Source organism: Embiotoca jacksoni, unplaced genomic scaffold, assembly GCF_022577435.1.
Source record: "Embiotoca jacksoni isolate LCO1_2020_lvr unplaced genomic scaffold, fEmbJac1.0.p SCAF_24, whole genome shotgun sequence".
Taxonomy (NCBI): Eukaryota; Metazoa; Chordata; class Actinopteri; family Embiotocidae; genus Embiotoca; species Embiotoca jacksoni.
In genome coordinates, this window is record NW_027185375.1 from 6,108,547 (window position 1) to 6,126,650 (window position 18,104).

At 39.7% G+C, this 18,104-nt stretch overlaps 2 protein-coding genes across 3 annotated transcripts; both read left to right on the forward strand.

Moving 5' to 3' along the window:
- Positions 1 to 1,892: 1,892 nt before the first annotated feature.
- Positions 1,893 to 13,732, forward strand: LOC138204082 (up-regulator of cell proliferation-like). The gene is made up of 4 exons (XM_069159200.1): positions 1,893 to 2,267; positions 3,206 to 3,268; positions 3,378 to 3,465; positions 8,232 to 13,732. Exons 2-4 carry the CDS (start codon positions 3,242 to 3,244, stop codon positions 12,911 to 12,913), a joined length of 4,797 nt encoding a protein of 1,598 aa, XP_069015301.1. The 5' UTR covers positions 1,893 to 2,267; positions 3,206 to 3,241; the 3' UTR covers positions 12,914 to 13,732.
- Positions 13,733 to 14,522: 790 nt separating this feature from the next.
- Positions 14,523 to 17,456, forward strand: LOC138204083 (ribonuclease P protein subunit p20-like). 2 transcript variants are annotated; one of them, XM_069159202.1, is made up of 3 exons: positions 14,523 to 14,810; positions 15,663 to 15,723; positions 16,213 to 17,456. In XM_069159202.1, exon 3 carries the CDS (start codon positions 16,259 to 16,261, stop codon positions 16,712 to 16,714), a length of 456 nt encoding a protein of 151 aa, XP_069015303.1. In that variant the 5' UTR covers positions 14,523 to 14,810; positions 15,663 to 15,723; positions 16,213 to 16,258; the 3' UTR covers positions 16,715 to 17,456. The 2 variants fall into 2 exon arrangements, with proteins under 2 accessions (XP_069015303.1, XP_069015302.1); XM_069159201.1 differs by lacking the exon at positions 15,663 to 15,723 and having other exon boundaries at positions 14,524 to 14,810.
- Positions 17,457 to 18,104: the final 648 nt, after the last annotated feature.

Consider the following 18,104-nt stretch of genomic DNA (forward strand, 5'->3'; position numbering starts at 1 on the left):
CATATCTGTCACCATCAGGTCATAAACCACCATGATTTATGACAGCTATCCAAGTATTTTACAGGAGATACCAGAAATGATTGTCTGGTGACTGGATACTGTATACTGCCACAGCCAACGAAATCACAGCCTTCACGTTGTGTTGCTTCGTAACAAATGACACTTGCAACTATTTTTGAAAGCTTATTTCCCTAAACAGCATTTTAGAATAATGTAATGACTTCGAGATGTGTCGGCCTGCTACCTGCTGTCGTTAAATCTCTCCAGTTTGTTTGCACATCCAACAGTATGGCTGACTTCGCACTCCCCCAAATACCTGTATGTGAAAGAATCTGGTTCAGGTCTAAGTAGCCTTAACTTAATGCGGTTAGCCAATGTTAGCCAGAGTGCTAGCTTGTCAACAACATAAATTAATGCAGTTAGCAAACTTGATAATGATAAAGTTGTGTGTGTTGTAAAAACAGGGGGAGGAATCTAAAGCTGAGGATGAAAACTTGGGGAAAAAAAAAAAAAAGAGGGTCACTGTGTTTTCTCATACTGTTCCAACACCAATGAAAGGGGATCACTCAAGTTCAAATTACATTTACTTATAGGAGCTCTGGGACCTGCCAGCCGGCCCTCAATTACAACCCTGCCTACTCGTTATTCACCCTTACTTAGTTTGCGTGTTCGCTTTGAAGGTCCACCACATTAAGTACCTTTCCAAACTATAAGTGAGAGTGCAGGTTATACAGTAAAAATCCTCCACAGTCTGCTTTGATGCAGAACACTGACTTCTCCCTGTTTTGTATCTGAAATGGAGGAAACTGCACATACTAACAAATGTGAGTTCCTCAATGCTGTTTCAGAGGAATAAATGCATTTTGTGATGTTGGCAGTGGTACTAGACAGAATCTGTTGACCATTGTCCTTTTGCAATAATTGCAAATAACTATAATTACATAATGTTTACATAATGAGGACATGAAACAGAGTTATTCCTTTGCTCTAGTCATGATACCTATAGACTTACTGGTAATGTTCTTATTTATACAGCAAAAGACAGAAGGAATAGTATGTTTAAAAAAAATAGTATGTTTGCTCAGTTGTTTTATCAAAATGTTCCTATGTAGAGCAATTTGTAGCATTGTTTTTAAAAGTCTTTCTGTTTCTTCCTGTTAAAAAGGACTTTTTTGTCCACACCGTTGACAAGTGCTGCTCAAGAGGAATTCTTTTTATAATGCTGTAAGATCTTGACCTTATCGTAAAGTTCCCCAAGATGTTGTGATTTGGTTCTATATAAATACAAGTGAATTAAAAAAAAAAAATTGAATTCAAAAATCCCAGAAGATCAGCAGCTTCAGAAATACTCAAACCAGACAATCTAATTCCAAAATTCATGCCACGATCAAAGTCACTGAGATCAACTTTTCTGATGCTATAAAGGTTCAGTCCATTTACCTTGAACATCCACAGCTGCCAAGTCATGATTAGACAGCTCTAATACAGTTTAAGGATCCGGGTATAGCATTGATAAAGCCAAGTTATACAACAGGTATCTGCCATTTGCAAGGACATTTGGGTTTCCACTAACCCAGTAATGGTTCATGATGGGTCACAAATAACAGCCTTAGTACAACTGACTCTTTTTGTACTGGACAAATATCTAAGACAGACTTAGTCAATGTAATTATTTCAAAACAGCTGATCACTGACTGGCACTTTTTTTAAACAACTCCAATTTTAAGTTGATTTATTGTTGTAATTTTGTTCAAAATAAATGTATGAAGCTTATTATCCTGTTTTAAAGCACATGCTTTCTTATATTGTTAATTACATCCAATTCAACTTGTGCTTTTGTAGAATACGAGACAAATGTTGACCTTGAGTTTGACAGTGAAGTTAAAAATGTATAATTTTTCGAAGAAAATCTGCATTTTCAACTCCAGGTTTCAACAAAACTATCTTAAATTTGCAGCACAGCAAAGAAAACCACTTTCTGCAAGTCATTTTTATCATCACACGGTTCAATAACGGGTGATCACTTGGTTGACTGTAAAAGCTCAGTTTTCTGGGAAACCATGTGACTTTTTAAGTCAAAGTGAAAGTATCCTCACTGAACAAATAAAAAGGGTTCTCTGCACTTCAGTGGTTCACGCGGTGAGGAGTGATCCTTTTGGTCCTTTAGGTCCTTTAGGTCCTTTAGGTCCAGAAACAGGACATTTTCCTACGAATACAGCACAAAGAAACAACTCTTTTTTTTGTCATGGCAGATCTCCTCGATTAAGGTTGGTTGCTTATGCTATTGTTTTGTTAGTATTTTGTTCATTATTTGCATGATTAGGAAGACCAAAATCTAGCAAGAGAACAACAAAGTTATGTTACTATTTGGACCAGTGACTTTTAATGCAGAGCTTCCACTGTAAACTGTTATTCATCTGCATGTGAGTTCAAAATAAACTTTGTTTTTCATTTTGTATTTTCAGTTTGTATTTGTCAATTGGATTTACCATTTAAGAATTGTTTGTATTTGTAGAAGTATATTTTCATTTTACCTCAGTGAGCTTTTTAAAACAAAAAAGTATTTCCTGTTGCTTTTCCTTGTTTCCTGTGGAAACACTGCTGCTGCACATCATCTCTTCACCTTCTGTCACTCCTTGTCTAACATCCGTTACAATAAACACGAGGAGGGAGGAGGGCGCGCACAGGAAATGTTTTACTTATTTACATTTTTTAAGTTTTCATTTGTATTTCCCGTGCAATCTCATATCTACCTTAATGTTTTAATAGACGAAAGAATTATCGTGTTATCAGCTTTTACTGCTTTGATCTGCATATCTGCCACCATCAGATCATAAACCACCATGATTTATGACAGCTATCCAAGCATTTTATAGGAGATACCAGAAATGATTGTCTGGTGATTGCTTTATTTGCGTTTGTCAGGCTTCTGGAGACAGATGACCGTCTGTGTCCGACACATATTTTAGTATAACTTAATCATTTCACTCCATTTTTGGGTTGCAAGCACCGTTTCAGTTAAATGGGGGTTTCCCAATGCACACGCAGGACGGTGGTGGGGTAACTGCAATCCAAAATCTTTTCCAGAGCACATGAGCAATTATTATCATTATCAGTAATATGTGATGCAGAGGAGAGGGTTTGTTAGATATTTACAGGACGTGGAGAGTAAAAAACTTCAATAATTGGCTCTCATTACTTACAGAGAGATGCTGCCTGAATAATTTGAAGCAAGTGTGGGATGGCTGAGTCAGCTCTCTCAATGGAGGTAAACAGCTACCCTAATTTGTACATGTCCATATTAAAATACCAATAATATCCTCATAAGATAGAGTGTATGGGATAATTATATATCTATTTTTCTCATTTATCAAAAGGGAATGAATGCGGTCGTCGATTCCTGTGGGGACCCTCCATCAACACCCTGTTCTGCCAGCAAGGATGGTTGTCAGACTGGTGGTGAAGGTCAGCTCTCATTTCTCTTTTGTTTCAGCAGAAAGTCACAGTATGTTGTGTGGTCAGTTAGAAATAGATAACTATAATTAAAATGAAGAAATATGTCGCAAAGTTCCTCTCGGCAGATTCTTGGACTAAAGGGTTACCAAAGACTCATTTCTTAAAATAGCAAAAACATGAATCAATGCAAACAAAAATCTTGAAGTGAATGTTTTAATATCTCAGGATGACAATGGGTTTGCCGTAGCGCTCTAAAAAAGAAAAGCTTTTCAAGTGATTCATGATGTTAGGCCAGAAATTGTTTCCTGATTTAGCTGATCTAATCCACACAGAGTTAGAAGGAAATGATTGTGGTTGTATACAGTATAGTCCTAAATATTCTGTTATTATAGGAGTTTGTGAAGCATTCTGAATGCACCATAACAGGATGTCAGGATGTCAATTTAAAAAATTCGGACACAGTGTGAAATGTAAATAGAAAGAGAATGCGATGATTTACAAATCATGTTAGTCCATATTCAATAAAAAAAAAAAATAATAAACAAAAGACAGCACTATGTTGAAACTTTGTTTTATGAAAAATATATGCTCATTTTGAATTTGATTGCCAGATAAATGTACCAAAGAAGTTGGCACAAGGGCATGTTTACCACTTTATCACTTCTTTTAACAGCACTCTGTAAACGTTTTGGAACTGAGGAGACCAGTTACTGGAGTTTTGAAAGTGAAATGTCCTGTTCTTGCTTTCAGCTGCTCAACAGTTCAGGGTCTCCTTTGTCGTATTCTATTTCATGACGCACCAAATATTTTCAATGGGTGACAGTCCCGACCTGTCACGCAGGCCAGTTGAGCACCTGGACTCTTCTTACTGCAGAGACATGCTGTTCTCATACATGCAGAATGCTGTTTGGCATTATCTTCCTGAATTAAGCAAGGCCTTCCCTGAATAAAACATTGTCTGGAAGGCAGCATACACTGCTCCAAAACCTGTAAATATATCATTCAGCATTAATGGTGCCTTCCTAAATGTTCCAGCTACCAATCCAATGTGCACTAATGCACCCGTATATCACCATGGATGCTGGCTTTTGAACTGTGCGCTGAAAACAAATTGGGTGGTCCTTCTCTTTTAGCCCAGAGAACGTGGCGTCAATGATTTCCTCAAAGAATTTAAAATTTTGATTGGTCAGACCACAGGACAGTTTTCCATTTCACCTCAGTCCATTTAAATGAACTTCGGCCCACAGAAGGCGACGTTTCTGGATCATGTTTATGTATCGTTTCTTCTTTGCATTATAGAGTTTTAACCTGCATTTGCGGATGCAGCAAAGGACTGTTTACAGACGATAGTTTTCGGAAATGTTTCTGAGCCCATGAAGTGATTTCCACTCCACAATCTTGTCTGTTTTTAATGCAGTGCCACCTGAAGGACAAAGATAAGGCCATCAAATATTGGTTTTTAGCCTTGTCCCTTGTGTACAGAGATTTCTCCAGATTCTCTGAATCTTATATATGATATGATGATGTAACCCACATTAGTTTTACCAGCAACTAAAGGGTTAACTCAAGCATGCAATACCGACGTTCACCAGAGGGGCGCTGTGGTGCACGTCGGGAGATCAAAGCCTTCTCCCGGAAGAAGACCCTTTATGTCTCGAATGAAACAGCAGCGTCATGAGCGACACCATGAAGAATCTCATTTGGTTGATTTTTGCTCACTGCTGTTGAGGATCTTTATTTATTTGATCGTTAACCAGACCGACTCCGAAGGAAAAAGTTTGTTTTAAGTCTGAGAAGAATCTCCGGTGAGTGACGGATGCGTTGCTAAGAGTTAGCCGTTGCTGTAGAGCTACAAAGGTGGACAGTTGTTTAGTTGGGCTAAAGATACCGATCAGGAGAGAAGAGAAAAAAACCAGTCGGAGATAAATATTAAATTGTTGTTGAATATTATTTTACGTGGTTGATATCTGTGATTGTGGAGCTACATGTACGCGACGGGGCTAGTTAAGCGCTAGCTAAGCGCTGAAGGGTTAATGCGTCGGGACCTGTTGAACCGAGCGGGAACGATGACGTCATGTTCTTGTTTTGGCGCCAGAAGTTAACGGTCAGATTGAGAACAGCTGTTGAGTGTGTTGCTTAGTAACGGTGGACGTTTAAATAATGTCTGTTAGGTATAAGTGACGGATGTCACTGAGACATGAGCACATGTGTGTGTGTGAAATGTGTTAATATTGACCATAGTGAATAGTATTGTATATATATGTGTGTAATACTATATTATTGGTCATTTACTGTTACACCAACAATAGAGTTAATAAATTACAGCACTGAAATCATATTAAATTCTGCTGCATGCAGATTGTTTTTTTTGTATGGATCTGTGATGGAGACAGCGATCCCCAGAAACCTCCACAGAGCGCTGGAGCTGAGTGACCCTGTGATCCCTGATCATCTTCTCCGTGGGTGAAGCTGCATTTGGTCTTCTTGGATTCTCCTGCCGGAGCACCGACGAGCAAAAAGATTCAGATAAGAGTTAGTCTGAGAGCCTCCAGACGTACACTACCTGGTAGTAGACTGAAAGACAAGAGACTGAAACTGACTGACTGAGAGAAATACCGGTATTGGGGTTATTATTTGAATTTGTTATTTTTCTTTTATGTTGTTCCCTTGATTTTCTGTGTTAATAACTATAATAAATTGCAGTTCAGTCCCTTGTTTTAAACTGCAAACATTTGCCGTGTTTCATTCACTCCCAGAGCGACCTAAAGACAGTCCTAAACTTAACACAGGAAATCTACTGTGTTACATAGATACTACATAATGATATATGATATGATATATTATGTACCATACATGATGAAATCCCCAAATTCTTTGCAATTTTACGTTGAGGAACATTATTCTTTTATGTTGCACTATTTGCCCACGCAGTCTTTCACAGAGTGATGAACCTCTCTCCATCTTCACTGCTGAGAGACTGCCTCTCTGGGATGCTTTTTTTATGCACTCATTTATTTTAACTAATCTCTTGCCAGTTAACTTAATTCGTTGAGATGTTCCACTTGACATCCCTTTTAATGTTACGCAACTTTTCCAGTCTTTTGTAGCTCCTGTCCTAACTTTTTTGAAACATGTTGCTGGCATCAAATTCAATATGAGCATATATTTTCCATAAAACAATAACATTTCTCAGTCTCAACATCTGATATGTTGTCTTTGATCTATTTTCAATTAAATATGGGTTTACATGATTTGCAAATCATCCCATTCTGTTTTTGTTTACATCTTACACAGCACCCTGACTTTTCTGGATACGGGGTTGTGTAAAAGTGAAATTGTAAAAAAAAAAAAAAAAAAAAAGTGCAAAAGCTGTAAAGAAAGTACAAACTGAAGTGAATGTGTGTTGGAAATTCATCAGTTTTACTCAAATTGTGTTAAATGCGTGTTAGGTGTGAAAATAAACACCTCCTCTGGCCACTTATTTGTTCTTTGAGAGTCTGGGTTGTTTAATTACGTGGCAAAAAGAATGAATTAGTTGTCTTTTTATTTCTTCCACCATGACCAAGAGCAACAAGAGATAAATTTATTCATCAATCTAAACATAGGAGACGTACCCTGATATTACTATTAGGCTACTGCCATGCTGCAGACAGCAGAAAGAATACATTTGCATCATCAATTTACACAAGGATTAACTAATAATATGAGAAACACAGAATACATGATGAAAAACAGGAATGAGTGTGTGGAAATTAAGCCAAACTTTCATTAAGCTTAGGTGAGGAGTTTGTCGTTATGGAGATGTAACAGTTGTCAACCAGTAGATGACATTGTGGTAACACGGAAAGGTTCATCTGGTTCGTCTCTCTTTTTTGGTCATTTGCGTACGGAATGAAGAGAGGAGTCATCATTTCCTGGTGTGAAAACCAGTGCGTTGGTTTGAGGTGGGAAAGTGGTTCCTGTTTAGCTTCTAGTTGATAAGGTTTTCGATGCTAAAGCTTTGAGAAGTTGTTATCTGTGGTGTCCTGTTCTGGTGTTGTCCATAAAAGTTATGTTGGGACCCAGCATGACCCGGCAGTGGTATGTGAGGTGAAGAAGGTTTATCCGCTGCAGTAGACTACAGTACACCGCAAATTAACTTATTTTGTTTGTTTTTGTTGAACATGATTGCTTATCTCGGCTAAATCTGTGTGTACATCGATCCAACTTTAGACTTGAATAAATCATCTAAAATGATGGGTAATATTTGTGTAGGGTCTTTAAAGAAGTGCTGGCATTTTGCCCAGGGACTTAATTCCAGAGCAACATGGCATCTTTCCAACATGTTAGAAATGTCCTTTAGGTCTATGAAAGTGAGACCTCAAAGCCCTAAAGTGCCAAGCTAACACAATTGGACAAGACTCCAGTGAGAGACGAAATAAATTAAAAAAAAGTACACCCCCCTAAGACAACGAACGAGTTCATATGCCCAAAATGAAGGCAATGAAACACTTCTGAACATTACTAAAAGTGTAATGCAATCTTCATGTAGAAAGAGTTTAACACTGAGTCTGACATTGACAGGGGCTCTTATTCAGTTGAACATATTCAGTTTTTGTAGATATATTACCCACAAACTGCCAGTGATGAAAATTTAATTGTAGTATAATATCAAAAGTTGACATGATTTTTATGGAGAAACATATCACCAAAACAAGATATTATTTCAGATCTTGTGTAATAATAAATGTATGAACCATATTTATTCATATTAAAATGCCTCTTTAAATTCACAGATGCACACCTGAAGAGCCTACTGAAGGATTTGGGGCTGACGGAGTACTACACAAAGAAGCTATCACTCAGCACAATACTGGAGATTGATGAGAAGACCACTACTGATGAGCCTGCCAAGTGTAAATCAGACCTTCCATGGTATTTTCTGAAGAAATTGATGATGGTTAATGTGACGGCTAGGAATTTGAAGTGTACATCTGTATGTGAGTCAAACTGTGATGATGCATCAAAGATTACAATGTTATATCTAAGAAACCTGATCAACAGCCAAAACTCAGGTGACATGCTAAACCCTCTCGACATAATCACTGCTCTCTTTCTGTGTTCTGATGGTTTTGTACAGCAGGAATTGGCACTCAAAATGTCTTTGTGTCAGTTTTCTGTCCCTCTGCTGCTTCCTAATTGTGACACAAACCATTGCACACTCATGCTGTGGGCCATGAGAGACATTGTTAAGAAGTACAGACCTCCGAATCTGTCTGAATCGAAAGGCTTTACTGAAGAAAGAATTGTTGTCTCTGAGCTTCCAATGGTTTCTTTTGTGAGACTGGGTGAGTGCTCCTTGTCCAAGTCGGAGATACTCAATAAGCTTCTGAGCAACTCTCAGCAGTACCATGACACCTTTGTTCACCACAACATGGACTGTGGTGACAGTCCGAGAAGAATATCCAATGGAGTGACTGAAATCACTTGGTACCTTCCTTGTGGAAACAGAAACATGGATGTTTTCAGTCAGCCAGTGGCTGTGGCAAATCTTCGTGGAGACATTGCTTCGTTTGAAACACAATACACCTTTCTGTGTCAGACATCTGCAGCAGTTTTTGTGTTTTTTGATGATCTGAAATCTGGGTGCAAACTCCTGACCAAGAAACACCACAAGGCAGAGATCTTCTTGGTGGGCAACCATCAGAGCAAGAACTTCAGTTTAGATGCTTTCGGAAAAGTAGCAACTAATTTGGGGTTGACAAAAGACAACATCATTATAAAGACGAAACAGATAAATGATGCAGACTTTGTCAAAAGTTTGAGAAAAACAGTCAATGATGTGGTTGAAAAGTCAGAAATGAAGATGTCAATAGAGCAGATGGTTGTTGTTGCCCGTGAGTTTGGAATCTCGGTTGATGAAGATTCTCCAGAGTGTCAGGCTGGCAAACAAAATGCAGACGTCATCACTGTAGAAATTCAGGACATCCTTAAATACAAAGAAGATCAGCTTCCCTTACAAGGCGAAATATGGAAGGAACTGACTCGCTTAGAGAAGGAAGAGTTTCGGCTTAAAAAACTTGGTTCGGAAAACGTAGAAAATTACAAAAGTGATCTCCAGATACAGAAATCCAAACTTCGGGAAAAGCAGAACTCTTATGACATATCGACGGCCATGACACGCTTCATCGCAGCAATATCAAGCCAAGGGATAGAGAGGTGTTACTTCCTGAAATGGATGCGAATGAACCTCGATAACGTGTCTCGTATTAAACTGTCTGGACTCAGGGAGCAGTACAAAGAAAAGTGCAAGAATTCTGAGAACAAAGAGGAGATCAAGGAAATAGACAGACAACTTTCCAACAGCTCACTGGGGACTGAACACTTCTTCAGAGAAATGGGTCAGATCTACGAAGCTTCACTGTCCCTTCCAGAAACACAGGAATCACGTCGACAATTACAGCATCTGCCCAAACTGTGTGCACAACTGTTGCTTGATGGATTTCCTGTTGAGCTTGTGGATGGAGATGCTTCCAACATACCTCTCAGATGGGTGAGTGATGTTCTCTCTCAGCTCAGTGACTTGGTCTCTCCAAAGAACAAGATTCTGGTGGTCACAGTTCTCGGAGTTCAGAGCACAGGAAAGTCCACTCTCCTCAACACCATGTTTGGAGTGCAGTTTGCAGTCAGCAGTGGTCGATGCACTCGAGGTGCCTTCATGCTGCTCATCAAAATCAATGAAGACGTCAAAAGACTTCTCAACTGTGACTTCATGGTGATCATTGACACTGAGGGCTTGAAGTCACCAGAGCTCGCACAACTGGACAACAGCCATGAGCATGACAATGAGCTTGCAACTCTTGTTGTGGGCTTGAGTGATATCACCATTATCAATATTGCAATGGAGAATTCAACAGAAATGAAGGACATCCTACAGATAGTTGTGCATGCTTTTCTCAGGATGAAGGAGGTCGGCAAGCATCCTAAATGTCAATTTGTCCACCAGAACGTGTCTGATGTTTCTGCCCATGAGAATAACTTACGAGACAGGAAACTGTTCTTGGAACAGCTGAATGAGATGACCCAGGCTGCAGCCAAAATGGAAAAGAAAGAGGAGAACAAGAAGTTCACTGATGTGATGGACTACAATCCAGACACCGGGAACTGGTACATTCCTGGACTCTGGAATGGAAACCCACCAATGGCACCAGTCAATACAGGATACAGTGAGGCTGTGTATGATCTGAAGAAAAACACCATCCAGCTACTGGGACGTTGTGAGTCATCTGCTAATAATATCATGGAGTTTAAAGAGTGGATGACGAGCCTGTGGAATGCAGTGAAGCACGAAAACTTCATCTTCAGCTTCAGAAACAGCCTTGTAGCTGACGCATACATGAAGCTCTGCACTGAATTCAACAAATGGGAATGGGAATTCAAAAAAGAAATGTACACCTGGGTGACCGATGCAGAAACTAAGATTTCCAATTTTGGTACAGATGCTGCAAATTCTGAAACATCTGCCATGAGTGAACTTCTCACAAGTTTGAAAATTAAAGCCTCTGCATTGCTGTCGTCAAAGGAGACAAAACTTCAACAAAATCTCACAGAATACTTCAAGCAAACAGAAGGTCATGTCTATCTGGTCGAAGGACACAAAGAAGAATTCTCAAACAGCGCAAAGAGACTTCAACAGGAAATGGAGAGATCTGTCTTTAATCAGCTCACAACAGCAGCAGACATCAGACAGGGAATGACAGAAATTGACAGAATCAAGGAGACTCATAAAAAAGAGATTGAAGAAGCAGTGTGTGATTTAATTGATCAATGTCGAAAGAAAAAGGTCCAAATGAAAGACACAGAGCTGGACAAAGAATTTAACAAGATGTGGAGTAAAACACTGAAGAAACTGTCTTTTTCTGAACAAAAGACGACAGATGTCTTCACCAGCGTATCCAGATGCTTGAGATCGAATGTGGGACATAAGGGGAGTCATGCATGTCAATTATTAGATGAAAAGACACTGGAAGGTTGTGGAATACAGCCTTTCAAATATGCAGCTCCAGGACACTGGAAACAGTTTAAAGACAAAGTGATCAGTTACTTGAACCTTAAAAGTCACACAATGGCTGTGCAAGAAATGTCTGACAGCATCATAGATGAGTGCACTCAGTTTGTAGCTGAAAGAATGGAAAGAAAAAACAATTACCATGACACTTACATCCAGGAGATCCTGAAGATGATTGATGCAAAGCTGCACAACAATCAAGATCTTACGATGGACGTCGAGTTTGAGGTTTCTCTGAAACAGCACATCTGTGGATTCGCAGCCAGACAGTTCCAGAAAATGCATGAAGATTTCATACAAGTAAATGATCCCTACACATGTCTGATTAAAAACAAGGACAAGTTTTGTGCTGATTTCAAAGATGTGTTCCAGGAACGAGACCAGTGCCAGAAGAAGGCAGAAGAATTCACCAACCAATGCTTGAAGCCGGCTGTTGAAGACTTTGTCAACCGTCACCTGGGAACTGATATCGTTGATGAAATGCTGACAATCCAGATGTTCAGCGTACGATCCTTATTCCAGTATTCACTTTTACTGGATCTACTTTCAAAGAATAAATTTGAAGGCTATCAGAGCTACAGTTGGTCTTATGAGAGTTATGCAAAGAAATTGATACTTGAACAAATAAAGAAAACGTTTTCAAGCAGCTCTACAATGTTTACGTTTGAGGACCAACATCTCAAGACATGTATCAGCAAAATAAATGATGCAATCAATAAGGCCAAAACAGGAAATAGCTCTGACTTGAAGACATTTGTTAAAGATATCTGCAGAGAACTTCGTTATATACTGGTCATTTCCCAGGATGCTCTTGGTAATTTCATGATCCTGAACAAAGCTGACCAGAAACAGTTTGCTAAGTGGCTCACAGCGTCTGTGGTCGACATGACAAAAGATCTTGGAGAGAAGTTCAAAAAATCAGACATTGAAATGAAACTAAAACATCTCAGTGTGCATCCTGAGAATGAGCTTTTCACCAGAGTTGTTGGTTGTGGCAAACAGTGTCCATTCTGTGATGTGCCCTGTGATGCAGGAACCAAAGGCCATAAGGATCACTGGGCGACTCTGCATCGGCCGGAGGGTCTGGGGACATATAGGTGGAGCGCAACAGGAAAACTTTCCACCGACATATGCTCGTCCAGTGTGACCAGTGACGTTCATTTTCGCTGCAGTGCTACAAACAATGAAAGGCATCCTTTTAAGGAGTACAGGGAAATTTATCCAAACTGGGATATTCGTCCAGATGTGAGCTCTCAGGCATCAGACTACTGGAAATATGTGATGACAAAGTACAACGATGACTTTGCCAAAGCATATGATGCAAAACCTGCTGATATTCCTGCTGCTTGGAAAAAGATCACGAGAGAGGAGGCAGAAAAAAGTCTGAAAGAGTCATTCAGTATCAAATGAGACTAATAATCCTCCTCACTTACTTTTAGTGTTTGGAAGGACACGTGCTTCTCTTCTGATATTTAACCTTCGTGGCTTAAAAATAAGGAAACAAGTAAATCACTGTAGTTGTTGCTCAGCTTTCCCTGTGTTGACATTTAACATGTTTAATAGAAGTAATATCCTATTAGTGAATTTTAAATGTTTGTTGTTGTTGTTGTTGTTCTACCTATTCATGCCATTATAATCTTACTGAAAAATATATATGTGGCTGACAGAAACAACAAAATGCTATTTTTCTTTTCATTAAATTAAACACGATATGGGAACTTTTATTGATTGTTTTCTCAAAGAAGCAGATTTTTTTTTTTTTTTTTTTTCAAAATTTGTTTTTACATACAAGCAACTTGTCTCGGTGTGTTAATGCTCAATGATCAAAAACTAAACAGTAAGAGAAAAACAAGTAAGAATATAAAGTGAGAAAACTACAATTAATACAAAAGAATAAGTATAAAAATATAAACTATATTGTTCCGATGTACACAGTGCAAATGTTGTTGGTTTTCGTTTCTGTATGTGATGTCAGATATTTGCATGTTTATTTCCTGTATATCACTTCGTCTCATGTTATATTGCCGTCACAGTGCAGCAGATTTAAAAAGAAGGAATAAAGCATGAGGCGATTTACGACTCAAAATTAAAATTTGTCTTTGTTCCTGTGAGATATTTGATGGAAAATATTTCCACTTGTAAAGGAATTACAAGATCATTCATTCTGTTTGTGGTTTGGTCAGCATGTTAGTACTTAAGTGACTGAATAAAGAGAACAATCTTATCTGGCTTTGAACGTCTCAAGTTTTACTTTTTCTTTCTTTATTCAAACATCATCTCAAGTTTTGTGTTTCTGAATTTAACAGAATGTAACAAGAAGAATGCAGATAAACATTTACAGTGGAGACCAAGCTGAAGGTTTAAGTGAGCGAGTGTACGAGGGCAGATCAAAAAGTTCAGAGACTGAGACTGATCCAGAGCACCGTTTCTGGAGAAGTGACAAGCTATAACCTTTGTGAATAAGTATTCCAAGTTTCATCACTTGATCAACATCAGCACCTGTTACACACGTTTTTGTGATCACCGGTCCGACGAATCGACGATTTCTCCAAGAACCACAAACTGGAACAGAGAGCGCGCATCAAAGTGTGTGTGGGATTATTGGGGAGCAGAAATAAATAGCAGGGAGCCAAATCTGGTGAGTCGGAGTGGTGGGGGGGCAATGATTGTGTTGTGGGTGAGAAACTTGTGCGTTTCCAAAGTGCTGAGTGGGCGTATTGTCAACCAAAGTGTCATCACACCACAGTTGAGACTCTGATCCTGGAGGATGAATTCACAGTTCACAACCCCATGAATGTCAATAAAAACCCACCTGGTTGTGTGCCTGACACGATGCACTTTTTTCGGTCTTGGATGGTGACGTTCTGCCCCTCGGAAACATGAATGGGACTCAAAACACCTCTCTAGGCTCATTTTTTTTTTATTCCATCTACTAGCGGGTGATTAAAGCAGCAGTGCTGATTAAACATGATGATGACGTAACTTCCTGTTTCCGTCGGAGTAATGAAAGGTTTCCCAAAGCGCGCCGGTGTATTTTTACCTTCCGCCTTAGTAAAGAGGGCTCTCAGCAGCCGTCAGTGTGACTCTGCACGCGGAGTTACACTTTGTGAGGGAGTTGGAATAAAAAGGGATTCATGAATGTGACCAAAACGGTGTCGCAGAGATTCTTTCCCGTCAGACTACTTCCGGTGCGCAGGGCACAAACTGCTTGTTTGGCTCAGGAGAAACTCCCTGTACGGACAAACATGCTCCCCGGACGTCAGTGACCAGCGACAGAAACGTGGTGATTTGAAACTATCCTCTGAAGGTAAGTTTACTCAACATGTGGATGATAATCATCGGTTCTGCTGGAGACAAACATTGAGTCATTCCTGGAGGACAAGAGACGTGTGTTAGATCACCATTATACATTAGAAGATGCAGTCTGCAGCAGGATAACAGACATTAAACATCGTGTTGATGTTTCCCCTGGTCAGCGTGGGGAGAGCTTCGTGACTGAATGACACTAATGAGGCCAGCTCGGTTTAAGCAGCTCGATTTTCTTGCTGTCAGAACTGTTTGGTTTCTAAACCGGTGCCAATAGTCCGGTTATCGTGACAGGCTGCCAGTCGCTGCCTTCACAGCAGCGTTAGGATTGTAAGTCAACGCTGTTAATAATGAATAAAGGTATGTTTATGATGCAGTTTGATCTCATATTTCCCTTTTATGAAATGACTTTAACTGGTTATTTATATTCCCAATTACTCTGTTGATCGGTTTCTAATTCGTTAATTCTTTGGTCTGTGAGATTCTGAAAAATAATGAAAAAGTCCCACCACCATTTCCTGAAGCCCAACGTGATGTGATCAGATGTCAGTTTGTCTTATCCAGTTTTCAAAAGTCATCAAACTGAGAAAAATCAGCAAATTAGTGCATAACTGACAGTGACTGATGTCTGTGTTCTTCATGATCTCCAAACGTCACTCGGTGTCTTGATGCCATCGATATAGTTTATTGACATTTTCAGATTGCTTTCCGGGGAGATATTACTGAGTTTATTGTGACTTTGCTGCTGTAAACATTACTGTTGCTGCTGATGAAACAATATGAATTCTGTTTGGAATTTATTTATTTTTTAAATGATGATTACATTTAAAACATTTTCTTTGTAATTTAAAAGAACTGATAGGAGTAATGATGACCTGTCCCTGCAGCTGGCAGCTGGATAAAAAACAACTCTGGTGGGATGACAAAACTCGCAGTCCAAATCCATTCAATGTCACCTTTTTTCTACCAGTGTTTTGTGATTATTATTTTCATTTCATTTTTAAAGAAATATTGTCATAACAGACCAAATTGATTTAAAAATGCAGTTTCTAATGAAAATAACTCCTTCCAGCTGAGCCCTCTGGGAAACTGGAAAACCCCAATTTTGTGTACCTGATTACTAACGGTTGCACGATTTTCTCAATCGTGTAAATCTTTTGCTGCTATTTGTCTTTTGCTAATAGTCAACAAAAGGTTTTGGGTTTTGGGTGGTTATATGTTGAAGATATTATTTTGGGATACTGATTTTTTCTTTTTTTTAATTATATTTTTCTATTGTATAGATATGATAAATGGACTAAAGAACAATCAGATCGAGATGAAAATAACTATTAGGAGATGTTTAAGTTAGCCGGAGGGTATTATGCTCTTATACTATTTGACTTTGTGTCTTCTCTCCTCAGCTTCCTCCTTTGTCCCCAGCTGCTGTCTTAACACACACAGAGAAACATGACGGAGCCTCGTAACCCCGGCATGTCCTGCGTCCCTCAGACGGCTCCAGCGCACACCGACTCCAGCTCGCCCGCTGTTGAGATGGACCCGGTGGAGTACACTCTTAGGAAGCGCCTCCCCCGGAAACTCCCGAAGAGGAGGAACGACGTCTACGTCAACATGAAGACAGATTTCAGGGCTCAGTTGGCCCGCTGTCAGAAGCTTCTGGAAGGCGGGGGCCACAGGGAGATCTGTGTCCACGGCTTGGGCCTGGCCATCAACAGGGCTATTAACATTGCCCTTCAGCTGCAGGCCAGTAGTCAAGGGGCGCTGCAGCTGGCAGCCAACACCTCCACGGTGGAGCTGGTGGACGACCTGGAGCCCGAGGACCCCGACGAGGCCGGGGAGCCCGTGACGCGTACACGGAACAACTCAGCCATTCATATTAAGGTTTTCTACCCCGACCCTCAGTGACATGAACTGAGGTGTGCCCCGTGAATCCAGCAGAGATTCTCCGTCCGTCTTCAGCTCCTATTTATTCCCTCATAAGCCAGTAGGCCAGAAAAAATTGTCTGTTGGGACTGTTTGTGTGGAGACCTGCGGAGACCGCAGCAGAGGACTGCAGGACAGAGCTCACTGGTGTACAGTGTGTTTTCTGTGTCAATCATGTTGGAATTCTCTCAAATGGACAACTTTAGTTCACCAACTTTTATCATGTTTTGTGTCCGTTTTGTTCAAGTTTGCATGCCTTGGAGCTGCAGTGGTAATCGCCAGGTGAAATTTCAGTGTCATTCAATACATGTAAACATGGCTGTGCCAAATATTAGCCTAAAAATGTAGTTAAATTTAAGGTCCACCGTTCTGAGTGTTTACAGTTTTGTTTTAAAGATTCAAAAAAGAAAAAAGCTGAGAAATCCTGAGTTTGAATTTCAAGCAGGTGTTGTTGTTAGAAATGTCCACTAGATGTCAGTAGGGAGCTACAATAAGCATGGCAGGATGTTATTCCATAGCAGCCAAATTTCTATGGCACCATGTCACAACAATGTATTTGCAAATTGTTTCCAGTATGAGTTCAGCTGGGGGTCAGCGAGACCCAAAATCTACTGATCTGGGGTTTCATTTCATTGAACTGCAGCTGGTGGTTATTTTGGTAAATGGATGTAGTGGAGGACAATGTATTTGATTTGTGGACAAAAATAAAACTTGCTGGAATGTATTCTTTAAATTTCACCTCTGTGATAAGCAGTTAAATTTGATCAGGATGTATGTAAACCAGTGAGATCTGCGATAACAGCTTGTCGTCAGCATCTGAACTGCACACGCTTGCTTGTAACGCCACTGACCTGAAAAGGACAGATAATTAATGAAATGGACAGACTTCCCCTTGTTGTGTTTGCAACTATCCTCTCTTTATCCAAGAACAATATTTTTGATTTAAATAGTGAATTATACAGTGATGGGACAAAAACAACACAAACAACAGGAAAGAAAACGTAGAAACATCCTTAAAAACATCTTGCACGTGCACAACAAGATATAAAATTACGGAAAAAAACAAGGAAGAACACTTAAATGATGTGAAATAGTTGAGCATCCATTTTACAGAAAGCCTCAAAGTTCCCCGGACTAACTGATTGCTTGCTTGCTGTTTGATGACAAACAATAGAGATAGGGAGGAGACAGTGGTAGAGTCGCGTTCTGAAAAACTATTTGCAATTTCAGCCCCCACAGGATGTTAATTGAACATTTTTCCAGGCCGTCTGGCTATCAGTGCGTAGAGACTTGGTGCCTTTTGGTTTGGGAGAAGCAACAACAGAGATAATGACAAAACAGCTTCACAGTTCTCATGTAACTCCCCACGCTG